Raw genomic sequence first — 26,409 nt, 5'->3', positions numbered from 1 at the left:
TTTTTTTTTTTTTTTTTTTTGTCTATATTGATAGATTTTTTACTTATCGTTACTGCTAAATGTCTTTGTTGAGGATTATTGGAAGAAATTATTCCAGGTAAGCAAATGAAGAGAAATATCATGAGTTTATAAGTAAAGAACATTATCTCATTGGTATGGAAAACTTAAAACAAAATCATGAGAGTTTATATTCAATTCTAAAGTGTTCGAACAAAAAAGTTGTTAGTCTGGAAGGGAGGGTTAGCCTTGGTGAACAATTAAATACCCGATTTTTCCTTTTAAAGTCAAATTTCTAAGACTTTATAGACCCGATTTCAAGATTAAATATAATAGAAAAATGATTAAAAAATAAAACTCAAGAACTCAAGAAAATTACCAACCCTACTTGGATCATTAAAGAGGAAGAAAGGAGAAAGGGGAAAAAGAAAAAAGGAGTTTTAGGTTTTTTAGATCGGGAAAGTCGAAATTCGCTCCAAACAATAGCTTGAAATTGAAATTTCATGTGTGCTTCTTCACAAGACAAGACATGCTAAGTAGGTTGAGGACATCTATTCTAGACTTTTAAATCACTCGATTTTATCAAGAATCGAAGATGAACATGAATGAATTTTAGGTTTTTGAATTTGTTTTTTCTTCAAATCCGAGAGTTTTTCTAGAAATTAGATTATGATTTTTAAATATGTTGTTCCCGGAGGAATCTCACATAAGTTTCATGAAGGATGCTGAAGTTGATTCTAATTAGAAGATGACATTCTAGCGATCATGAAGAAATTGCAAGATTTGGTAAATTCTTAGTTTTGGTCCATTTTAAACTATAGTTAATAATAATTATAAGAAAAGTATTAAAACTCTAAATTTTAGTGAAGGAACTGAGTTGATTCGAATTTTGTATGAAAATATATGAAATTTCAAAGAAATTGGTTTGAGGATACATGGGCGGAGAAGCATGTAAAGCGGTAGGCGGTAGACACATGTCGCCCCTTCGCTGGAACTATGCGTAGGTCAATTTGTGGAGACGTGTCGTCTAATCTCCTCGAACTGGAACTGAGGCACGACTTGCTCCAGCCAACTCAACCCAATCTACACACCTACCAACGAAATTGCGTCACATGTCGTGATTATGAAAATTGAAGAAAAATGTACTCTCGCAAGGAATTGAATTAAAGATGGGTAAATGAACGCACGATTAACTATACATGAGCTCCTAGTGATTGAATGGTGATTATCCCAGTAGAAAATGAGATTAAGACTAAGAACCTTTGTCTTCCATATATTAAGTTTTTTTAATTTACTTGAATTATTAAACGTAGGTCAAGTATTTACATTTACCATATATAGCTTTATTCAGGTAAATTAAAAAAACTTAAGGTATGAAACGCAAATTACCATATATATAGATAGTACTATCTATATACTATCTATCTATATATTATCGATATACTATCTATATAGTGCCACCATATATAATATATATCCTTAAGCATGAGTTATTCTATTTGTTTGGAGCCATCAATATAAACCTTCAGCCGTATTGTTCATTACATTTTCTCATTACTGTTCTTTGTATTTATCTAGATCGCGTTGTTGTGTCATCTTAACACATTGCATTGATTTTAATCTAATATTTGTTGTTGTTTTGATTGTTCACGATGATAGGCTTGACGCTCCGTGGAGCCATCTCGTGCAAGAAGAAACTCATTTTCTAGATGTGGCCCTTCAAATCATATTGTAATTAATACTCAAACGAATAAGATTCCTTGTTTCGTTTTAAGAAACTACTACCCATCATCACTTTTGTCCTTCCCATGCTTACCAACTTATACATGTGTCATGGCTTCTGATTGCGATATTAATGACGTACAAGTGCATCTTGTCATTCCCTAAAAAATGGTGTACCGCATAGCCTTAACATTTAAAAGAATAATCAATAAATGACCCAAAATGCAAACTTGATTCTTACGATATAAAACTCAATAGGTGAAAGGACATTTATAACACAATTAGACAATTATTCTTTAGCTTTGGGTTGGATTATGTACCATATTTTGTTTGAGTCACTCATTTAATAATCTAAAATTTTATATGGATCTAAAGATTTCTTGGATCCAATCCCTATACATATTAAAAATTAAATCCATTCAAAATTTAAGAACAAATTTAAATGGGATTTCAAAAACACAAATAGGATGGGTAATCAATTTGAATGGAGCTAAATGGGATTGAGGATAAATTTGTTATTAATGTATTAAGAATAATATTAGACCTAGACATGTCATTTAACTTCAAGGGTGAATCCATCTATGGATAGGTTAGGTACGAAAAAACAATTTCTGTGTTAGATAAATGGGTCGGAGAAAAAGAGTATCCTGATCTACATCCAATATCGTGTCACGTCTAATTTTCCCACAAGAAAAAAATGAAAATAGAAAATGAAATAAGTGGTGTGGACGGAGGAGACAGAGACGGGGGAGACTCCTTGGGAGGACATCTCTCCTATCTCCACGGGTCACATAGACATCTCTAATCAGATAAAAAATTATTGGAATCATAGAGTTGCATAAAAATCTATAATTTTGACTTTTGATTGGGTAGTTGTTCTAGATTTTTAGCATTACATAAGAAAAATCAAAGTTTGCTTGGCCACTCCTTCGCAATGCATTTAATTTTATATAACCCAATTTTCTTTTTAAGTTTGTGAATTGTCTAAAATACCCTCTAATTACCATTGGCCTATCGTGGCTCAAGTACTTTTCATTTTTGTCTCTCGGTATTAGTGTCGGTTGAGTAGAGAGTTCTCATCATTAGTGTATTTTTCGATCTCTACCCATTTCACCGCTCCTTTGAAAATTTATTTTGCCTCATCGTACTCCAGTTTCGTAGTATCCACCACCTATCTAGGGTTGAATCATAGAATTTGACGGTAGACTCACAGAGGTACTCATAGACGCTTTAAACCCAATCATTTTGGATAACACTTGTATCTTCTATATTAATTTTGAGTGGTTAACATAAACCCTTCTAAAAAACATATAAATTGAATTATTTAAGAATACTTGATTTTGATATGGCAACAAATTGTAAACGTTTTATATCATATAACATAATCATCCTCTAATTGTTGTAGTCTCTTCGTCTTACAAATAACTAAACAGAGTCCGAAACTAAGATTATATTCCTCATCCTCATCTTCGAAAAGTGTTATCATTTCTTATAATTATATATTTAATAAAGTTTTATTGGTATTTTCATTAATTTAGTTTAATTGAAAAAGGTGAGGTTTTGATCCAACGGCTAAAACCACCACATTTGTCTTCATCCTTGTGGATCTTCATAGACAGCCATTGGAGCATAGTCCAATGGTTCACATTCGTCAAACCTGGGCGTTGACACAAATGAAGTGAAAGCTCTTCCACATTTTTAATATCGCTTTAATTATCGAATAAAAATCTACACGTAAAAAGCTTTAAATGATTATAGTAGGATGAACTTGTTGACCGAGTATGATGCTACTATTAGACGAACACTACTCTCCACAATAGTATGATATTCTCCACTTTGAGCATAAGCTCTAATGACTTTGCTTTGAGCTTCCCCAAAAGGTCTCATACCACTGGAGATAGTATTATTTGATTATAAACTCATCATCATTCCCTAAATTAGCCGATGTGAGACTTTCATCATCCAACAGTACGACTTTGCATTTACCTAAAAATCATTTTAAAACGAGGCGAAAATACTCCCTAAGGAACTCCAAATTAGATATGCAAACTATTATATGGCTAATCAAGCGAAAACGAAGAATCTCATTGAATAGTTATTCGTGCACTGTAGGTAGTCTTTCCATGAAAAGAAATTCATGATCCCACGATGACCATAATAATAATGAATAACCAACTTGCAATTAACGCTAATTAGTTATCACCATCTGAGGTATTGTGGTGGTGATCTCGAATAACTAACATCCCAACACCAACAATTAAACATCGTCACCTGAAAGTAAGTACGACGATAACCGTAAAATAACTAATAACTGTTTGTGTTTTTTTGTTTGAAGAAATAATAATAATAATAATAATGAGAGAGAAAGAGAGAAATGGGTTCACATTGACCGACTTTTCAGAGTGTTGACCACTAAAACTGGTTGACTCTTTCTTTGTCTTTCCACGTCATCCTTTATTGTCATCTTTCCAACCATTTTCCAAAATCGCAAACTTGCATTTATAAAATAAAAAATTATCATGATATTTATAAAAATCACCCGTTTTAGGTTTAGAGAGTGAGGTTTGAGTTTTAGCTACTTTCGACCGAGTTTTTACATTCTATCGATACTTGAGTTAACCTAGAGTTTTACCTTCTCTCGATAGAAAGTTTTTAGAAAAAGGTTGAACCGAGCATCTCCCGAGTTTTATATATTGGATCATGAGGGTGTGAGGTTTTTTGGGCCATTCACCCTAGTAATGTCTTTATTTGGATTCAGTCTAACCTCGAGTTTTATAAATGTTGTGTTCGGTCTTAAGTTACCGAATTCTCCAAATTTGATATTCTAAAAATTACTCTGAAAACCATCTTGATTTTCTAAGCTAACAGAATCAACTAATCAAACCCGTTTATGAGATTCAATCCATCTTTTAAAATCGTGTCCTTTGCACGTATGCAAAAATTTGCATATTTTAGATTTTTAAGTTGCGAAGATGCGTTGACCAAACCTTTTTGAGATTCAATCAATCATTGAAGGAATTTCCTCTACAAAAACAACTCGATAAAGCAGGTTCAGGACATCGGTGGCCTATAAATGCGTATGGGCGTGTGTTGGCACATGTCTTGACACGATCTAACTCGTGCTAACTATTCTTTAAGTCAAACACCATGACTAGGTGCAACCATTCCTACAATGCACCTTGGTCCACTTTATGAGTTGGGTTGTGTACTCTATTAAGGCTACTCTAGTCAAACTCAATCACTCCGAAATTTCGAGTTAGTCTAATATATTTTCTTAACCCAACCTATATATTCTCGTTATTAATGATTATACATAAAAAAAAAAAAAAAAAATTAAACGGTGCAAATAACTCATCAAACTCAATTATTATTTAGATTTTTCAAGAGTCATATTTATTTTTAAAGTGTGACGGCTTATCGATTTGATATAGTATGTCACATTCAAAGAATTAATCAATCAATTTTTTGAATTAATCGAAAGAGTAATGAGAAAATTCGTAAAAAGGAAACTTCAAATGAACATCCACATCTATCAATTATGAGGACAATCTTGATTCCCTTCAAATGGAAAAAAAAAAACATCCAATTCAATGCGAACGAATTTCTCCACCGTTGTCTGATCTCAACTTTTTGATTTTTCTGTCCGTCTGATTCTCTACCATTTTCTTCCACTTCAGGAAGATTTGGAGAACTTCGTTTTTGTGCCTCAGATACATCCAAACTCTCATCGAGTAGTCATCAATAAAGGTGACAAACCACCTCTTTCCTTCCAATGAGACATTCTTCGTGGGACCTCATACATTAGCGTGACCATAATCCAAGATATCCTCTGTTTGGTGCATGGCAGTATCAAACTTCACATTTTTTTTGTTTACCAAATATACAATGTTCACAAAAATCAATTTTAACAGTTGTGACACCCTTGAAGACTCCTTGGTTCACCAATGTCAGGAGCATCTTCTCACTAGCATGCCCAAGTCGCATGTGCCATAATTTCGATATGTCTTGTTCTTTCGTACTTGCCAAAGCAGAATGCCCAATTATTGTGGTTCCGTTGAGGTAGTATATGCGACCTCTTCTAGTTCATTTAATTGCCACCAAAGCTCCACGAGCTACTTTCAAATTCCCTCCTTCCAAAATGATACAATAACCATTCACATCTAGAACGCCAAGGGAAATCAAATTTTTCTTCAAGTCAGGGACATACCTCACATCATTGAGTTTTCGTACAACCTCATCATACATCTTGATTTGTACTGAGTCGATTCCCATCATCTTGCAAGTACTATCATTGTCCATATAAACAACTCCACCATTGAACTCTTTGAAGTCCAAGAACATCTCTCCATTGGGACACATATGATAGGAGCACCCAGAATCAAGAATCCATTCACTGATTTGGCTGACTGATAAGGAGATCGTCAAGGCATTATTTATATCAGTGTCGTCATCTCTAACCACATGGGACTTCAACCCTTCTCTTTTAAGATCGAACAATCTTTCTTCCAATGGCCTTCCTGTCGAAAATATGCACACTCATTTTTATCAAACTTTCTCCAATTGTCAGATCTACCTCTCGACTTTGATCGAGACTATCCACGTTCGCTCTTTTCCAAGTAAAAGTCCTTCCACGAGCAGTGAGAATATTTGAGTTAGAGTCTTGATATGCCTCCTTGTCCTTCTTTTGCACCTCATTATTCATCAATGCATTTAAAACATCTTCAAATTCAAGATCAATGATTCCATGTAGTAGGGTGGTTACTAAAAATTCATAGGATTCCGGCAAAGAATTCAATAACATCAATGTTTTGTCTTCGTCATCAATAATAACATCCAGATTGAGCAAATCGGTGATGATTTTGTTAAAATCATCCAAATGTTCAGTCATTGAGATACATTTCTCGTAGTCAAAACAAAAGAGTTTTTTTCTTCCAATGGAGTTTATTTCCCACACTCTTTTGCTTATATTTTTCCTCAAGCTTGTCCCATAGTTCTTTCATCATGGTCACCTTCACAAATGGATGTTTCTGATCCTTGCCAAGACAGGATCGAATAATTCCACAAGCTTGTCGATTTAACATCTTCCATTCGGCGTCTGTCATGTCTTCTGGCATCTCCTCTTCGAGACAAGCATCTAGGTCTTGCATGGTCAGCAAATCGCTAACTTCGCCTTGCCAAACACCAAAATTATTGGTTGCATCAAATTTCTCTACTCCGAGATTATAACTCAAAATTCTCGGTACACATCGTGATTTAGTTCCAGATGACTCTGCCATTTGTAATAAGTAATCTGGATGAAAGTAGAAAAACACAATTCTTGAAAAAATGATTTTCAAGAAGATAAGCACGGTTGTGAGCACGTCTAGTGGTCGATGAGATCAAAACTTTCACAATACCCCAAATACCACAATTAGGCTCTGATACCACTTGTTGTGCGGCAAATGCTACAACCACAAAACTATGATACCGATTGTTGTAGCGAAAGCGGAATGAATGTACTAACAACCACAATGAAGGGAGTTACACAAAGAGACACCAAGATATTTACGTGGTTCAGAGAAAATAAGTTCTCCTACATCCACGGGTAGCAACCAATCATTAATAATCAAAGTGTTACAAGTGAATACCTCACTCTCACACCACAAAAACTCTCACCAAAATGGTCACTCAAGAAATGTAATGTGACACAACCTGCGAGACAAGCCCATTATATAGGGACAATTGTTTGAATCATCAAACGATATGGAATTAATATTAAAATGGTTACAAAATTAATAACCAAATTAATAATATTCTTATTTAATCAAGGGTTATAAATTCATGAGAGTTAACAACTAAATTAAATAAAAACTTGTGACAATTTACAATACGAAAATATGTGGTGCCCAATAGATCACAAACACGAAAATATGTGGTACCCAACAGATCACGTAGTCTTCATAGTTAAATACCAAACCTTAATATACCTTTGATTCATTCTTTGACTTGACTAAATATTCCCGAAAAAAAAAATCTACTAGTTGTGGTTCTAACTTAGAGGCAAAAGCACTCCATAGAAACAAAAATTAGGGTTGGTTTGGATTTTCAAAAATGCTCTTTGTTTTAAATATTTTATATAAAAAATTGTTATCAATTATCTCTTATTGTTTAGATATAATTAAAATTGTTCCGTATAGATATTAAAGAAATGTTTGTAATCAAACACGAAAACTGGTGAGGGATTGTTGCTCGGATCAGCTACATCCAATCGGTTTGATCTGGTTCAACTCATATTAATTCGATTTTTATAAAAAGTTTGGTTGGTTTGAACGGTACTATTTTTTAATATGATTTTAGAGATTGATGAGTTCATCTCGGACCAATGTTGAGTATCTCAATCATTGGATTCACATAGTCTAGTTTATCTAAATTTATCTCAAACATTGAGTGCACTCCGGTTCATACAATCTAGCTATACTTTTTACTATTTCCTACCATCATTCCAAATCATATATAAGTGAGACGTGATTTTATAACCGTTTTAAATCATTATATACATATAGATCCTGTCAATCTAGATAAGAATCATGAAAAATGGCTCTGGAGGAAGAATTTTGAGGAGAAAAACCTCCGTAAACGACAGGTAACTCCTCAGAGTGAGGCTCACATGCTCATCCACAACATTTTCTCATAATATCCACAACTCTTATTGAAGTAAAGCCTAGAAGCTTTTAACATAATCCATTTACTGGTTGGTACTACACTTCAAGTAACTTTTTTCTCGGCTACCTTCATGTGACAAACGATACATTGACTCTCCTCTTTGTATTTCCTCAACTTTATTCTTCTATATCCTTTACATACAGTCGGGTGCTCTTTCTCGAGTAAATGTTGGTCTTGACATTTCTTGTGAAACTACCCACCTTAAACACGAGACGATGTCTCAAGGAATACACTTGTGATCACTTCTTGGAGAACTTCTACAGGCATCGTTTGCCTCTCTCTTGCTTACTCTACTTGGGGCACTTCCACCTTCTTGCTTCATTGATGGATAAGACTCCTCTGCACCTAAGAAGTTTTGCTTCAACCAAACCCATTCTTGATTTTGACTTACACAACTACCCTGTCCAATCGGGCCCTCATGGTGCACTTGCGAAGTCTTCAATTAACATTCAGACTCATTTTTCTAGCTATCTTGTGCAATAGTTTTTTTTTTTTATTATTATTATTATTATTTTAATATTCTAACACCTTCCATAGATGTCTTCTCCTTGATAATATTGAACCCCACGTGTCTTAAACATGTCAACTGGATCAACCCTAAAACCTACCAATACTTGAGCTTCCACTAAGTTGTTGGACAACATCAAAATTATCTAGAGCCTACTAATCCTTGAGCTTCCCCTATGCCATGGTCAAGGAATCCAGCTTCACCCGGGATGAGTTCATGAAGATTTTCTGGCATAAATAATCTTCAATCAACATTTTCTAATAATCGATATTGGATCCGTCAATCTTCTTGATCTCGATCTTTGAACTTACATTTCTAAACAACGTCAAATGGATCAACCTTAAAGCCTACAAAACCTTGAGCGTCCACTACGTTTTTGGACAACATCAACTAGATAAACTTAGAGACTACCAAGCCTTGAGTTTCCACTGTACCATGGTCATAGAACCTGGTTTCATCCCGGACAGGAGTTTGCGAAAATCTTTCTGATATAGATAATCTTCAATCTTCTTAATCTCGATCTTTGAACTTTCTATCTTTATAGATTATGGTGACTCTTCTAACTCTGATACCATTTTTTAGGATTGGACTACTCATACACTTGATCTACATAAAGAACCTGAAGAGAGAAGGAGAAATATACATGGTAATACGAGGATAGAAAACTCTACAACGACTAGGGTTTATATATCTTAAAAACTAAATAGGAGAGAATATATAAGATTTTATTTTAGAAACTATTTCCTCAAATTACTTATTATTAAGGTTTTTTAACTCTCGAGAATGAGAATGACATAATATTGTCCGTACGTTTGGTTTTTAAAAAGAAGTCTCATATTAATAAAAGATAGTGTCTCTTGTTTATATACCCATGATTTTCCTCTTAATTAGCCAATTTGAAACTCCAACAATCCTCCCAGGTACAAAGTAAACCGTTGAGTTTCCTCGTAAATATTCATATTTATATGTTGTCTAGCATTATCTAGACGACTCCTCTTCTCTAGAATACCACATATCTTTACAATGACTACACTTTTGAGGCTCACAACTTTTTTGTTTAACACTGGAGAGTTCTACTGACATGACTAAGTTAAGATAAAGACATGACTTTAATACCACTGATATGAACAATGGATTCTCACAATGATATGATATTATCTACCCATAAAGTATAAAATTAAAATCTTGATTTTTTTTGGAAAGTCATGTGGTATGAATTATTAAATTCTTAAAATTATTGGATAATATATATATTTGAAGAAAAAGGTAATTATTATTTTTTTTATTGGAAAAGTTGGAGTCATTTGGTAATGATTAAGGCACCCTCCCTCGAGATTAAGCCTCATATCATCATAGTTCTCACTTCCTTCATTTGTTTGATTTTTTTTATTTTTTATTTAAGCTAAATTAATAAAATTTTATATTTGTTTAAAAAATTACTTTTAAAATTTTTAAAAGTTGAAAATCATACTCTAACTTAAAAAAGTGTTTTAAAAATATTATTGATCTTCCAAATGTTAATGTTTCATTAACGTGTAGACAGACGTATAAATATTAATAAATGGTATTTTTTAAATTATTAAAAATTTAAAAGTTCAACGGTATTTTAAACACAATACTAAAAAATAAAAAATTTTAGAATATTTTTATTAATTTAGTTTTTATTTGAAATATAAGTTTTAACTCACACATAATTTTTCATTTCTCAATTTATTTTTCTAAAACATTTCAAAAAAACTACCAAAAAAAAATATCTAATTTTTTTTAATCTTCCTCATTTATATATCACTTCAAATATAAAAAAAAATTATTCAAACATTATAAATTTAATTTTAATTTTTCAGTCTTACGTCAAACAAATTATATTTCAGTATTAAATAATTTTAAACAAAAATATATATATATATATATATATATATATAAACTTTAAGACATGATCTATCCAAACATAATTAACTAGATTGATCAATCCCTCCATGTTCTAAGGGTGATTGTTGTAGTTAGCTCCATTTGAACAAAAATGCTGACTTTAAGGTTCATAATTTAATGCTTTGACCTCTCAAATGATCACAACCCCTTTTTCTCGTCACCATCTTCAAATTGCCAACAAATTTTTTTTAAATAAAGTTGCAATTTTTCTAGGCACACGCAAATCTCCCAAAACATACAAACCCCACTTCCAAATCCCCTGTTTTTCCTCCCCTCCGCCGTGAACAGCCGCAGAAGTTGGAGCTTAGTTTTCGGATTCCAGTGCCGGCGTTTCAAAGCCACCAAGTTTCCGGCGAAACCCGCCGTGGACGGTGGCGGATACACCAAGTTTCCGGCTTGGCTGTTGGGAAAGAGGGAGAGAAAGTGATAACCACTCTCTTATTTCACTAATTTACATTCCTCTTTCTCTCTATCTCTCTCTAAAATTGTTATGTTACTGTCATTTCTCTGTTTTTCTTGGTGGGTTTTTGTTTTTCTTTGATACCCATCTCTGTAAATCAGAGAAATTGAAGAACAAAGTGGATTTTTGGGGAACAGGGGAAGAACATAATGGAATTTTGGGAGTTAAGTTATAGAAAACTGTGAGAGAGGGATGGGAATTTGTAGGATTTCAGTGTTGGATTTTGTTTATGAACAATGGTTTATGATAAGCAACTTATGATACACTTCGCATTCTTGTTCTTGTTGTTCTTTGAGCCCACATTCCAACAACAAGATTCACCGAGTTCTTCCCGGGCCGAACGAGCTGCGTTACTCGAGCTCAGGTCGTCGTTGGGTTTGAGAACCAAGGAGTGGCCTATAAAGATTCACCCTTGCATAGGCTGGAAGGGTATCAAGTGTATGAATGGTAGAGTAACTGATATCAATATTGGTGGCTTTAGAAGAACAAGTATTGGTAGGAAGAACCCTCAATTTTCTGTGGAACCTTTGGCTAATTTGACCCTTTTGCAGTCCTTTAATGCTTCTAACTTCATTCTTCCTGGTGTCATTCCTCAGTGGTTTGGACATCATCTCAGCTTGCTGCAAGTGCTTGATCTACGGTCTTGTTCTATATTTGGCTCTATTCCATCGTCACTTGCATCGCTTCGACATCTATCTCGGCTTGATCTTTCTTCTAATTACTTATCCGGGTCGATCCCTCCGGGCGTTGGGAGCCTATTGAAGCTTCGGTATCTAAACCTTTCGAAAAACATGTTGACTTCTTCAATACCAGCTCAACTTGGAGGGCTTGTTAGCTTACTTGACCTTGACTTGAGTGTCAATTCTTTGTCTGGAACATTTCCTTTGGAGTTGAGAGGATTAACGAGCTTGCGAAGTATGGTACTCTGGAGCAATTCGCTCGATGGTTCATTGAGTGACGGTTTGTTTCGAACGTTAACACGGTTGCAATCCTTGGATCTGAAAGATAACAACTTTACTGGCTTAATCCCTGATGGGTTGTGGTCAATGTCTAGATTGCAGCTTCTTGATGTGTCTAGGAATAGTTTTACAGGATTGCTACCAAATTATAGCTCGAGTTTTAACATTACTGGTGCTGTTCTTAATGTATCTCAGAATACTTTTTATGGGAGTCTTACATCCATATTGAGGAGATTCAGTGTCATCGATCTGTCGGGAAATTACTTCGAAGGAAACGTTCCTGATTATCTTCCTACCGACGTATCCTTCGTGAGTAACTGCCTCCAAAATGTGTCTAGACAGAGGACGTTGGCTGTATGTACGTCATTCTATTCTGCAAGGGGACTCATTTTCGATACTTTCGGCTTTCTCGAGCCTACCGAACATCCGATAGCAGAAGTATCATCGAAGAAGAGCAACAGGAATGGTGTTATCTTAGGCAGTGTTATTGGTGGGAGTGTTGTTATCTTCCTAATAGTGTTGCTGATATTAATCTTCCTATGGAGGAGGAAGAGAAGAACTATTAATCGAAGAAGAGGCGTCGTGGGACCTGTTCTTCCTGCGGAGGCTGTCGAACCGACTCCTCGGTTGTTGATTGATTATGCAAGTTTAGGAGAAACGTTCAAGTATGACAAGTTGGTTCAAGCAAGTAATGGTTTTAGTGATTTGAACCTTCTTAAACATGGTCATTCAGGGGATCTTTTTTATGGTGTATTGCAGAACGGGATTCGTGTCGTTATCAAACGAGTCGATTTGCGTCGAGCTAATGATGGTTACTTGGTGGAATTGGAATTGTTGAGTAATGTTTCAAATATAAGATTGGTTCCTTTTATTGGTCAGTGCTTGGAGAATGAAAATGAGAAGTTTTTGGTGTATAAATTTCTCCCAAATGGTGACTTATCAGCTTCGTTGTTCAAGAAAGTTATGAGTGATGAGGAGTGTTTGCAGTCGTTGGATTGGATTACAAGGCTTAAAATTGCATTAGGAGCTGCTGAGGGTCTTTGTTTTCTGCATCATCATTCTACTCCTCCTCTCGTGCATAGGTACTTTCGCTTTTCCTTTCGAGCTTTCCCTCAAAGTTTTTAAAACGCGTCTGTTAGGGAGAGGTTTCCACGTCCTTATAAGGAATGCTTCGTTCCCCTCTTCAACTAGTGGGATCTCACAATCCCACCCCCTTGGGGCCCAGCATCTGGCTCACTATGATGTCTGACTCTTATACCATTTGTAACCTTCTAAACCCACTACTAACAGATATTGTCTTCATTGGGTTTTCCCGTTCGGGGTTCCTCTCAAGGTTTTTAAAATGTGTGCTAGAGAGAGGTTTCCACACCCTTATAAGAAATGCTTCATTTCCTTCTCCAATTAGTAAGATCTCATAATCCACCCCCCCTTGGAGGCCCAAAGTCCTCATTGGCACTCTGCCCGGTGTCTAGCTCTGATACCATTTGTAACAGTTCAAATCCACCGCTGGCAGATATTGTCCGTTTTGACCTACTACGTATCGCCGTTAGCCTCACGGTTTTAAAACGCGTCAGTTAGGGAGAGGATTCCATACCTTTGGGTGTTCCCCTCTCCAACCGATATGGGATCTCACAGTCCACCCCCCTTGGAGGCCCAACGTCCTCGCTAGCACACCGTTCGGTGTCTGGCTGCCACAACCTTTCTCCATAGTAGTCGCGTTTTAAAATCATGAGGCTGACGACTATACGTAACAGGCTAAAACAGACAATATCTACTAGTTGTGGGCTTGGGTTGTTACAAATTGTATTAGAGCCAAACACCAGGCGGTGTGGCAACGAGAATGCTGACTCTCAAGGGGGAGGATCCCACATAGGTTGGAGAGGGGAATGAAGCATCCCTTATAAGAGTGTGAAAACCTCTCCTTAGTAGACACGTTTTAAAACCGTGAGACAGACAACGATACATAACGAGTCAAAACGAACAATATCTTCTTAATGTGCATCCTAACAATAAAAATATTAACAATGCTTTCTTTTGGTAATGAAGAGATGTTCAAGCGAGTAGCATACTCCTTGATGATAAATTTGAAGTCCGGCTTGGAAGCTTGAGCCATGTCTGTGGCCAACAAGGGGAAGCCCAACCGAGCAGAAGTACCAAGCTACTGAGATTGCCACAGTAAGTACCTTTTCAACTCATGAATCTGCTTATCATTGTCTGTTCTCTATTTGTGATATCTGTTTCTGTTTGAGTTCTTTGATCATTGTATGATAATGTTCTTACATTATTTTTCTGATAATACTCTTCTCTCAATGATGTGCAGGTCATCTGAGGAGGCCTCTTTAGGTACGTAGAAAACTAGTTCGATTTTCGTGTTTATAATTGTTTTCCCAACACCAGTTTGTGATTCATGTCAATATTGAATTGTTCTCATTTGGAGGAAAATACCCTTGAAAGGAGAATTCAGCTTGAATTGGGTCTAAAGGTCATAGCCGAAGCCCACCGCTAACAGATATTGTCCTCTTTGGGCTTTCCCTTTCGAGGTTCTTCTCAAGGTTTCTAAAATGCGTCTCTTAGGGAGAGGTTTCCACACCCTTATAAAAAAAATTTGTTCTCTTCTCCAACTGACGTAAGATCTCACAATAGCCCAAAGAGGATAATATCTACTAGCGGTAAGTTTATGCTGTTACAAATGGTATCAGAGCTAAATACCGAGCGGTGTGTTAACCAGGACGCTGGGCCTTGAAGAGGGGTAGATTGTGAGATTTCACGTCGATTGGAGAGAGGAATGAGTGTTAGCGAGGACGCTGAACCCCAACGGGGGATGGACTGTGAGATCTCACATCTATTGGAAAGGGGAACAAGTGCCAGCGAGGGCGTTGAGCTCCGAAAGGGGATGGATTGTGAGATCCCACATCAATTGAAGAGGGGAGAAATAGTGTCAGCGAGGACGCTGGGCCCCGAAGGGGAGTGGATTGTAAGATCCCACATCGGTTGGAGAGGGGAACGAAGCATTCCTAAGGGTGTGAAAATCTCTCTCTAGCATACGCTTTTTAAAAAGCTTGAGGGGAAGTCTGAAAGGAAAAGCCCAAAGAAGACAATATCGACTAGCGGTGGACTTGGGTTGTTACTCTTGGTTCTTAAATCTAAGGGATAGGGTGAAGTTCGAGCATCAACAATGATAGTTGGACCCATATGGACTGTATTGATCTGTGCGTTTTTATGAAACGGTCCGACTGTTGCCTAAACATTGGAGAATTATTTTCCTTTGCTTCTCTCTATTTGAGAATTGAGTCATAACATTCAACCTTAAAGTAACCATTTGAACGTTCTCAATAACATAATTGAAACAACGTCCTTCCATATTATATGCGTAGCAGAATAATTCATCCCTTTTAACAACCAGGTTTGCAGACAGCAGTTTGTACCTATGATGTTTATTGCTTCGGAAAGGTGTTGCTCGAGCTTGTAACAGGAAAGCTCGGGATCAGTGCCGTCCCAGATACCGAAATCAGCGAATGGTTAGATCAGACCTTACCCTGCATCAGCATAAACAACAAGGAACTCGTGACAAAGATCCTGGATCCGTCATTGATCGTGGACGAAGATCTGTTGGAAGAAGCGTGGGCAGTGGCTGTTGTTGCCAAGTCCTGTCTCAATCCGAAACCTTCGAGGCGACCCGTGATGAAATACATCCTCAAGGCTTTGGAGAACCCATTGAAGGTAGTAAGGGAAGAGAATTCGAGCTCGAGACAGTTTCGATCAACTTCCATTGGAAGTTCTTGGAATGCTTCTTTGTTCGATAGCTGGCACCAGAGCCTTTCGGATGTTACAATGCTTCCATCAGCCTCCTTGTCTAAAGCAGGCGGAAGTAGGTTCAAACGATCAGGAACGATGGGTTCGCAAGGAAGTGATCGGAATGGTGGCGGCGAACGTTCGTCGTCTCGTCGACGACATTCGAAGGAGATATTCCCAGAACCAGCTGAAGTTCAAGACATGGAAAGATTGGAGAATAAGTAGGAGGGAGACATTGGTTTGGTGTTGATTCTTTGTTAATAACACAGCACACTTTGAGATTGAGCTGGTTTTAGCTTGCATTTTTTCTGTAATTGATCATTTGTTTCTTGTAGTTTTTGGAATATAAGCCAATTCTCTTTTGTTGGAGAAGGAAAGTTCAGTCTATAAACCTATCATACTTCTCTTCTGCACTTCCACCTCCCAATGCTCCCAATGCTGTACACACATGATACATAGATATCCAATTTTCTTTGGAAGGAGGGTCGGTCACTCATGTCTGTCCTAGCTTAAGCTGTCTAGCTCGACCTTAACTGACACATAGATTAAGTTGAAAGAAAAGTTTCTTTGTGAACGTCTCTAATGTTTTGCATTGTTGAGATTTACTCTTTTGTACCTTGTGAGGACCTTTTGCAAGTGGCTAAACCAAGTATAAGTGTAAAATGACCAAAATGTCCCAAGTATAAGTGTAAAATGACCAAAATGCCCCTATAACTACACACCATTGGTTTGAAACCCAAGTGGCTTCTAAATGACTTGAAATTTTGTAAGGAGTCTTATTTCATGGTTTAAAGAAATTAATGCAAGTTTCAAGATCATTAGAACATGTTATGGATGATAAATAACTAAAATAATACTAACAGAATTATGAAATGTCTCAAGATTTTAAAGGACTCCAAATGTTATGAAACTTTATGAGGTTCATTTATGATTATAAGGGTAATCATGCAAAATCTCACGAGGGGATTAAAATATATTTGGTATATGAACCATGAGAAAAAGAATGGAACTATATTAAAGACATTTATGGATACCAAGAGACAAAATGCTTAAGAAAGATTTATGCGGGTAAATAAATGTTTGTGACTCAATAGGTTTTGGTTTGATTTTGCCTCAAGACGGAGGAGAGAACTCTTAGGGCTACAACCCAAGAAACCTAAGAATCTAAGATGATGCTTTAAAAACAAGGACCACATTAAGAATGCACAACCCAAGCCCTAAGCCTACCATGATAAGAAGACAACTAGGTACCAACCTAAGATACCCTAAAGACCTGTGTAGTGTAACATGGTTCTATGATAGCAAACACTACGCACACGCACAAGGAACATGAAGCATTGGTCGTAGGTATTTAGAGAACGCATGAAGCCCTAGGTGCCCTAGATGCGGGTATCATACTATATCACAAAAAACGCATGAAGTCTTGAGCATACATTCAAATCGAGTTGTTCACTAACCATAAGACATTCTTGGGCATACATTCAGATCGAGTTGTTCACTAACCATAAGACCCCACAAGTGTCGTAGGGGAATGTTTAAAGGGGCAAGAACTAAAAGCTTGAGAACACAAGGACCAAGGTCTTTGGTACAAAGAAAAGATGAGCCCTTAAATAGTTTTATATATAATATGCTTCATACCAAACCTTCCAAGTACGAGCCTTGGTTAGACAATCTTATTTCTCTCCAGCATCGAATATTAAGGAATGTAGTCTAGTGAACTTTGTTAATCAAATTGACACATTTCTGATGCTTTCTGGAAGAACATTGGTGAGATAATGGTGACATTGTTCAAATTTTACCTACATTACGACTGTTCCATGAGAAACCATACCATTCCCATTTTTATTGGGAAGAAAAACAAAAGATGTCAGAAAAATCCCAAACTTGGGACGTAGTAAGAAGCAAGAACTAAGTTCTCAACTCATGTATACCAAGAACACAAAATAATTTCAACATGCTCGGGTTTATCTTATTATGAATGGCACTAAAGAAAAGTTAAATGCAGAGTGCACCATTGGCAAATGTATCAGCGATAGAGGCTTTCAGATCTAAGGTTCTCTGCAATCTCAGTCTCCCAGCGGTCTCCGTTCTCAAGCAACTTTTCTTTGTCATAGAGAAGCTCCTACAAAATCACAGAAAGTATGAGCCTACATTCATCACCAACGTTGGTAGCTTACCATAACATTCAAAATGTAATAAGATCAACCTCGTGAGTCTCTGTGGCAAACTCGAAGTTGGGACCTTCAACAATGGCGTCAACAGGGCATGCCTCTTGACAGAATCCACAGTAGATGCATTTGGTCATGTCAATGTCATACCTGAAAATTAAGATTAATTAGGGATACCGATAATAGAATAAAGAGATGTTGTGGAGGTGATCACCTTGTGGTCCTACGACTACCATCTTCTCGTTCCTCGGCTTCAATTGTGATTGCTTGGGCAGGACAAATCTAACAAGAAAATCCAATAGAATAATCGAATAACGAGCATAAGTTCAAAGCCACAACACAAAGTAATGATCAGCTAAGCTTATGCTCAAATGTAGCCCATTTTAAAATATCGAATTTATCTCCATAATTGTTTAAGAAATAAAAACCAAAAGTATTCCAACCATGGCCGGCTAACATATTATGTAAACAAGATAAGTGCTTCACTTAAAACCATTTCATTCATAATGCATCCTAAACTCACCCTAAAGTAACCATTTCTACAAACTTGAATTCTAACCATCACAGAAACTAATAATAGGCGATCAAGACAAGAAACAACATGGCTACTAAAGACCTTGAGACTATATTACCTAGTAAATCATGAGTTTTATGGATCAAAAGAGCATAAACTAGCGGCTGTATACACTAAACACTTATAATCTTAAAGAACACATTTTCCCATGCATAGAACCAGCAATGTCTGAATATAAAGTTTAATTCCCAAAGGATATAAGGAACCCCTCTCAAATACACTTTTAAGTCAAGAATTAATGGCGTGTCAAGATCACCTTACATACGTTCTACATTCTATCCTTGTACGACTCTCAACTTGACTAAAAATGACAATATGTGCTTCAATGCATTAAGAGATGGTAAAATAATGACCAAGCTATAGTGCTACAGACTTCTTTAACATTTTGTTGTAGAAATATATTGTCCAAACCAAAATGATTTAAACTAAAACTTAAAATTATAGATCCAAATTCTTACAGCTTCACAAAGTTTGCATGCAATGCATCGTTCTTCTCCAGTTGCATATCGTCGGAGGGCATGCTCACCTCGAAAGCGAGGACTTAGTGGGCCTTTCTCAAATGGGTAATTGATCTACACGATACATGAACAATAATCAGAAATCAGGATCAACAAGAATTTTAGCTTAGTGCTACAGAAAGTTGTTTGAAAGACACTTACAGTGACTTTTTTCTCAAAGAAGTATTTAAGAGTCAGCATCAGACCCCGTACCATTTCAGTGAGAAATAGAGTGTTTATGCTACGCTCAAAAACTACAAAGAGCCAAGAAATAAATTTTTGTAACAACCGTCAAACCTAATAGAACGAACAACTGAAAAAGATTTAAAAGGAAACAGTGAAGAAACTAGAAGAAAATATAAAATTACTAGAATTCCAATCCTTCGACATCTCCTTGGCAAGCTGCTCTCTTTCTTCGTCCTCTGCAGAAGTAATGAGATGGAAAAGAATTTGAAGGTAAGAAAAATACCCATAGCACCCTTATGGCAGGAAAAAACAAATAAGTTTGCATCCTGTGGATCATATGCACACTGCTTGGTTCAGCAGTGATTAATTATGCCAATATGGATATACGAGTATAATTATTAAGATGATGAGAACCAGAAACAAAACCTCTTTTGGTACTGTACAAGTGTGCACTTGACCGGAGACCATGAAACGGAGAACCTTGCAATGCTTGCCCAGAGATGGCCTAACAACAGAAGATTACACATAATAAATAAAATAAAGGGTACAAAACGTTCTTACAACTACAAAAATTGAGGAATATGATTTATATAGCATGATCACTATCAAGTTTTCAATCAATATTGTGAATACTTCCATTGACAACTAAAGCTCAGTAAATAATATGTTTCATCAAATATCAAAGTGAAACATTCACAGCAAAGAAAATAACACTTTTTTTAATAAACAAATAAAGCAAATAACACTAAAAGACCTTCAAAGGTGAAAATTGAACAGAACCCTCCCATCCCAACATAGAAATAGATAAATAATAAAGCTTAGGGGATAAGTAACAGGTAATCTAGTTAAGCAAAATAAGCCACACAACACCATAATGCTAATCTCCTTTTATTTTCCCAACCGCAAATACATGAATTTCAAGGAAAGAACATACAAGATATCTTAAACATCACCCCCAAAATTTCGGAAACCATCCACAGATCTTGGCGACCTATCTAGAAAATAGCCTACATTTTTCCAGAAAAGTTCAGGAAATTGCATTGCATAAACAGCCTAACCATCAAAAGCCGGCCAGTAGTTAGTACTTCAAGTTCCTCTTTCTAAACATAATCTCCCTCCAATGGGACATTAAAATTATAAATCCTTCCTTGTTAGGGGAAAGAAAGGACAGACAGTCTCAATCGCATATCGAAAAGTTTGTCCCAATTGAATTAGTAATGAAACACAAACCCAAAAGAACAGATAAACTTCTCATAACAATTCAAAATGACCGTAATTGTATGAAAAAAGATAAAATTTAAAAAATAAAAATAAAAAAATAAAAACCATCCGTTCAACGATTCGAATATCTAAACTAAAACAAACAAATTGCCACCCAGAAAACCTCGATTCAATTGCAAACGCCAGAAAGCTCAAAACAAAATAAAAGCACAACGTCGTCCATATCCAGGCAATTAGCTCTTACAAGTCTATCACCGGCAAAAGGGGGGGAGGGGGGCGGAAGATTAGAAAAATCAGGGCAAAGAAGAGAAGATTGCTTACAAACTGACGAGCACGAAGAGCAAGAAGGGATTTGCGAGCTAAGATCGCAGCCATCGCAAACGGTGGCTCTCTCTAAGAAATGTTTTTCACCGCTACTCACAGGGGAGGGATTCCGAAATGTTTCTGCAGACTGATCACCGAGTCCCTGAATCGTTCCGCTTTACCGTCGATAAAACGCCGCTTCTTGGGCTTCGGCCTGGTCTTGGGCTTTTATATGGGCTTTGTTCTGGCAAAAATATAAAAATAGCCCAAACTTATGACCAACCTGGCCCATAAAAATAGCAGACGGCTAAGGATAACATATTTAAAAAGTGTAAAATATTTATTTATTACTTTATTTTTTTCTATTTTTTATTTTATAATTTTTCATCAATTATTTGTTGACGTCGATATTTATGAATATTTTTATTGAAATTTCAATAAAATATTTTAAATATTGAGGTTACGTATAATTTTGGAAAATGTATATAATAAACTGAATAATTAAAATAATTAAAAACATATAGGATAATTTCAAAATAAAATAGATTATTTAACTCCAAACACAAAATAATTACGCCCACTAAAAACTTTATACTTAATAACTTCACAGAAAAAACGCCCTAAGTTGAATATATATATATATATATATATATCCTAGAAAAAGCAGAGAAATTTTCCCGTTATAAAGTCAGTTCCCAAGGCGGTGAGTAGAGAAAAACCTGTGTTCCGCCTACTCCCGACGACCAGAAATGGCTTCCGTTTGCCGATCAGTTCTCACGGCGACGAGTTCAAGGTCCATGGACGGCCAGACCAGAACACCGGTTCGTAAAACCTTAAATCCAATGCCTGATTCTTCTTCCTCCAAAGGCCTCACTTCCGTTTCCAGGTACTTTTACTTCAAATTCTGCAATTTCATTCAGTCGTTGACGTGCTGGAATTTCTTTGCAATCTGTTAATTTACTGTATTTGAAATTTTTCGGATCTTGAAAATACTTGATTTGCTTCCATTTTTCATCGGTCGTACTTTATTTTACTCCAGGATTGTTTCGTCTTTGGCTACTATGGAGTCTCTGATGCCACTCCATAGCGCCGCGCCTCAGCTCGGTTGACGTCCAAAACTGCCGTCGACTCGCATTGCGGGAGCTGGCTTTCTGAAGGTTTTTTATTCGCCGTTTCTCTATATAAACTGTTCTTATGATTATGTGCATATCCTTCGGCGATACGGAGAGGATTTTTGCTCGTATGATTTCGGATCTTGTTTTGTTAACTTTCTGTTATGTTCTCGTTGTTCTGCAACACTTCTATCAGGAAATTTTGCACTATTGTTGCTCTTTCCCAATTTTATCTCTTGAAGGAATTTGAAGAAGTTCGGCAATGGCCTTCTTATCTGTATAGAATATGCAATGTGCTTTGAATTTTGATTGCCTTGAACTCTCAACCCTAGTCTGAGAAGGATTTTGTTCTCATCTTTTTGTTTTTGAAAAGTAAGATGGTTCATGTTTACTGATAACTTCTTTGTTTAGTTTCTTATTAGAAGAATTCTTTTGAGTTTTGAGATGTTCGCCCAATTTCAAAAACCAAAATCATAAGTAGGTCCAGGAAGAGTCATATAAGCTTATGCGTAAAACATGGAGAACTAAAAGCAAATTTGACTCTGTTATGAAATACACTAAGGTAAATGATAATCCATAACTTTCATATTGAATGGTCATCCATACTCATACATATCTTGTATAGCATGATTTCATATCCTAACTTCATCATTATACCTTATGTTATAGGATTTGCAACACCTTTGTGACATAAAGACCGGGAAGACAAATTTGAATCGACTATACAGTTCAATGACTGGTAGCTGAGAGCACACCTTGTAAGACTTGCGAGGTTTTTCATCTTTCCTATTAATCTTTGTAAGATACATTTAAAACAAGGAAGAATTATATAGACAACTGCTTCTAAGTTTTGATCATTGTTAATGCAACGCGGCCACCTTTTCTGGATATGCTGAGAGATTGAATTGTTATAGGGCATTTCTTTGTTGCTATGGATTTTGTTCAATAACATGCATGCAATTTTCTCTATGCTCTAAATATGCAGACTTGAATTGAAATTCAGTGTGTTGTTGCCACCGGTTACATTACCATTTTTCAGATAGGATACTTAACAAGCCTCCCATAAGTCAAAACCAATATTAACCTCAAGAGGGGTTCTCTTTATGACATTGTCCAAAGAGTAAGGTTAAACTAGAACTCACGCCCGCCCACCGCCCGAGTTTACAATGCCTACAGCCCTTCTATCATTCAACTTACATTTTACTTGAATTAACATTTCTCCAACAACTCTGATCTGAAATATTGCCCAAAACTCAAAAGAAAACAAACAAAGAGAAGGAAAAAGATGAGTTGCCAATAGATTTAGATAACTATAAGCTTCTTAACCTAATTTACATCACAACTGCAGCCAAAAAAACAAAAGAAACATCGTGCTTATGAGAAAAGGTACACCAAGAGCATCCAAGGAGACCATTTCAGTTGCAGAAGGAAACCTTTCTGGGTTTATATACAAAGTTTAAGTTTCCACTTCCAATATGCACAATAAAAAGAGATAGGAAATCGCGACTCACAGTACGAAGTCGCTGTTTCCTTTTTTATCAAAGTTTCTCTGGCTGTGGTGGATGCATTGCGCGTCGAAACCATGTGTTAAATCCTTTGAATAGGTGGGGGCAATCATCAACATTTCTGGTGAAGCTAAGACACTGCTGCAACAACTCCTGTGCATCAGACAAAGGAAGGGTAGAAATGATTCTTAGGAATGTTTCCTCCAGCTCCATACACAGATTCTTGTTGCTGGAAAGCAAGGGGGAATGGTCTTTGCTGACAAGCAGAACCGGAAGCCAATGCTTGACCAGCTTCTTTCTAACCTGAAATGTTAGAACCACAAGTGAAAACCAAGTATAAATTAAGCAGTTTTCTAATCAATCCACACGCCCAAACAGCTACATTAAGAATTTCGTTTCTCATTACAAAAGCAAGCAAGAAAGAAAAAGGGGCTTTGTCTTTTCCTCAAAAATGCCTTTGGACTAACTCATTACTCTCGGACCTTCCCATTGTACGCAAGAAATCTCAAGCAAACCATGGCCCCATTAGAAAATTAGACAAAATTTGCTAACTATATTATTAATAACTTGTAAGATCCAGGTTTGGGGAGACATTTTAAAAACCTTATGGAGGGAGGGAAAGCCCAAGGAGGAGAGACTCAGAAGGGAAAACCCAAAGAGGGGAGGCAAATAAGGAACCCCAAAGACGGAGAAAGTTCAAGGAGGACAATATCCGCTAGTTGTGGACTTACTAACGGTATTAAAGCCAAACACCGATGTGCCAGCGAAGAAGCAAAGCCCTGAAGGGAGGTGGACACGAGGTGCCAGCGAAGAGGCAGAGCCCCAAAGAGAGGAAGACAACAAGAAGTGCCAGCGAAGAGGCAGAGCCCCGATGGGAGGTAGACACGAGGTGCCAGCAAAGAGGCAGAGCCCCGAAGGGAGGTAGACACGAGGTGCCAGCAAAGAGGCAGAGCCCCGAAGGGAGGTAGACACGAGGTGCCAGCAAAGAGGCAGAGCCCCGAAGGGAGGTAGACACGAGGCAGTGTGCCAGCAAAGATTGGGGAGTCCCACATTAATTGGAGAACAAAATGATGACGCTGGCCCTAAAGTAGAGTAGATTGTAAGATCCCACGTCGGTTGGGAGGAGAACTTGAAAACCTATCCCTTGCAGAAGGGTTTAAAAACCTTTGAGGAGAAGAAAAAGACAATATCAGCCTAACTTAGGCTGTTACAATCAGATTAACACCAAAAGAGACCTTTGCCATCTTTCAAAAAATCAAACGGACAGCACATTACCATGAACCGATGAGAAGTTGGAAAGATTGTGCAAGATGGTTGATACCTGTTTAGTGGCCAAAATGGTACCAGCAGCAACAGCATTGGCAAGCTTCGAGGTACATCGCAGAAGAACCGAAGGAAACCCCGGCACAATGCCCCGCCACGCATCGTCTCGAAATGCTCTCTGTAAATCTGCAGTAAAAGAAGCCTGTTCACTCCATTCAACCACAGCAACATCCGCCACCCTCAATTCAATCATCCTCTCGACCAGCCACGACAAATGCTTAGCATTCGTCATTGCAGTATGCAAATTCAGCCTCTGAATGGCCTCCGTCTCGTTATGATCTCCTCTAAAATTCGGGCTCGAATATTCCTCCAATGATTCCTTCACGACCTTCAAGCTCGTCTCGAATGCCCGCTTCAGCACTCTCTTCGCCGACTCCTTCGATGAAAAATCCTTCAAAAGCTTCGCCACAAATGCCTTCACGAAAGCCATATTGGGATAGTTATGAATGGCAGCTAAAATGAGTCCCTGCAACATTTCCTCGCAGGAATCATTCCGGCCAGGCGAAACCCTAGAAAGAAGCTCTCTCGATTCCTCCTCCTGCAGAAATGGTATCAAATTCATAACTCTCTTTTCCTCTTCATCGGTCCACGGCACGGCCTCGAGGAATCGAACGCAGGACTTCACGCAATCCTCGAAAAGAAATTTAAGCGCGACAGGGAGGAGATCCAACGCCGTCTTCGCGCTATCTATAGCCTCCGTCATATCATCGACATAAAGAAGCTCAAGAACAGCCAAATGGCTATCCATGGAGCCATGCGCCGCCGGGACACCAAAACCTAATCTCAAAGGACTGGAATCATCATCCTTCTGAGGCTGCCATCGATCGGATAACAGAGCAGAAAAGTACTTGGATCGGCGAAGAACATGCGAATGGAGATAAATCTGGACGTCGGAAGACGTAATGAATTCGGAATCAGACGAATCGAAAGGAGTAACCTCTAAATACAGACGGAGGAGGATATCGGCAGTGGAGGCGTCGTTGAAGGCGGCGATGGAGGAAAACGATGAATTACGGCGGAGATTAAGGGGCTTTTTAGAGACTTCTGTGGAGGACTTATCTGGTAAGGAGGAGCAGTCGATAGTAGGGATGACGGAGGAGTGGCGGCTGGTGGAGGCGGATTGTTGAACCCGCTGCCTCTTCTTCGAAGGTCCGGCGGTCATTTCCTTGCGAATCGGTGGTGGAATTTACAGTTCCCTCACGAAAGAAAGGACAGGCGTTGCAATTCGCTGATGAAATTTACAGTTTCCTTACGCAATCAACGCTGGAAAATCAATTGGAAAGAAGATGAAGAATACATTATCAGAGAAGAATGCAGATTGTTCTAGATATGGAACCTCCCATTGAAAGGGAAATGGATAATTGGATGATTTTGGGGACTTATATAATTAGCTTCCGTTTTTTTTTTTTTTTTTTTTTTTTTTTTTTTTTTTTTTTTTTTTTTTTTTTTTT

At 37.2% G+C, this 26,409-nt stretch overlaps 3 protein-coding genes, 1 long non-coding RNA gene and 1 pseudogene across 5 annotated transcripts in view; 2 read left to right on the top strand and 3 right to left on the bottom strand.

Annotated features, from left to right (window-relative positions):
- Positions 1-11,091: 11,091 nt before the first annotated feature.
- Positions 11,092-16,482, top strand: LOC111469462 (probable LRR receptor-like serine/threonine-protein kinase At2g16250). Its single transcript, XM_023114738.1, has 4 exons — positions 11,092-13,359; positions 14,324-14,452; positions 14,598-14,620; positions 15,681-16,482. Exons 1-4 carry the CDS (start codon positions 11,555-11,557, stop codon positions 16,292-16,294), a joined length of 2,571 nt encoding a protein of 856 aa, XP_022970506.1. The 5' UTR covers positions 11,092-11,554; the 3' UTR covers positions 16,295-16,482.
- The window catches only part of LOC111470288, a 22,574-nt gene continuing 10,938 nt past the window's right edge, over positions 14,774-26,409 (bottom strand). The window contains exon 2 of the long non-coding RNA XR_002715012.1: positions 14,774-14,887. This is a non-coding gene — a long non-coding RNA (uncharacterized LOC111470288). The remainder of the gene's footprint in view (positions 14,888-26,409) is intronic.
- LOC111470147 (NADH dehydrogenase [ubiquinone] iron-sulfur protein 8, mitochondrial) lies at positions 17,817-21,208 on the bottom strand. Its single transcript, XM_023115651.1, has 8 exons — positions 21,037-21,208; positions 19,921-19,999; positions 19,677-19,730; positions 19,471-19,562; positions 19,270-19,383; positions 18,452-18,519; positions 18,276-18,387; positions 17,817-18,191 (listed from the first exon to the last, which is right to left on the bottom strand). Exons 1-8 carry the CDS (start codon positions 21,088-21,090, stop codon positions 18,096-18,098), a joined length of 669 nt encoding a protein of 222 aa, XP_022971419.1. The 5' UTR covers positions 21,091-21,208; the 3' UTR covers positions 17,817-18,095.
- LOC111470241 lies at positions 21,700-23,040 on the top strand (annotated as a pseudogene).
- Positions 23,407-26,337, bottom strand: LOC111469632 (BTB/POZ domain-containing protein At3g05675-like). Of its 2 annotated transcripts, XM_023114976.1 has the most exons (3): positions 26,207-26,337; positions 24,957-26,175; positions 23,407-23,938 (listed from the first exon to the last, which is right to left on the bottom strand). In XM_023114976.1, exons 2-3 carry the CDS (start codon positions 26,118-26,120, stop codon positions 23,669-23,671), a joined length of 1,434 nt encoding a protein of 477 aa, XP_022970744.1. In that variant the 5' UTR covers positions 26,121-26,175; positions 26,207-26,337; the 3' UTR covers positions 23,407-23,668. The 2 variants fall into 2 exon arrangements, with proteins under 2 accessions (XP_022970744.1, XP_022970737.1); XM_023114969.1 differs by having other exon boundaries at positions 24,957-26,337.

Source organism: Cucurbita maxima, unplaced genomic scaffold, assembly GCF_002738345.1.
Source record: "Cucurbita maxima cultivar Rimu unplaced genomic scaffold, Cmax_1.0 Cma_Scf00002, whole genome shotgun sequence".
Classification (NCBI taxonomy): Eukaryota; Viridiplantae; Streptophyta; class Magnoliopsida; order Cucurbitales; family Cucurbitaceae; genus Cucurbita; species Cucurbita maxima.
Note: the sequence above shows the minus strand (reverse complement) of the source record. Positions and strands in the feature narration are given on the sequence as shown.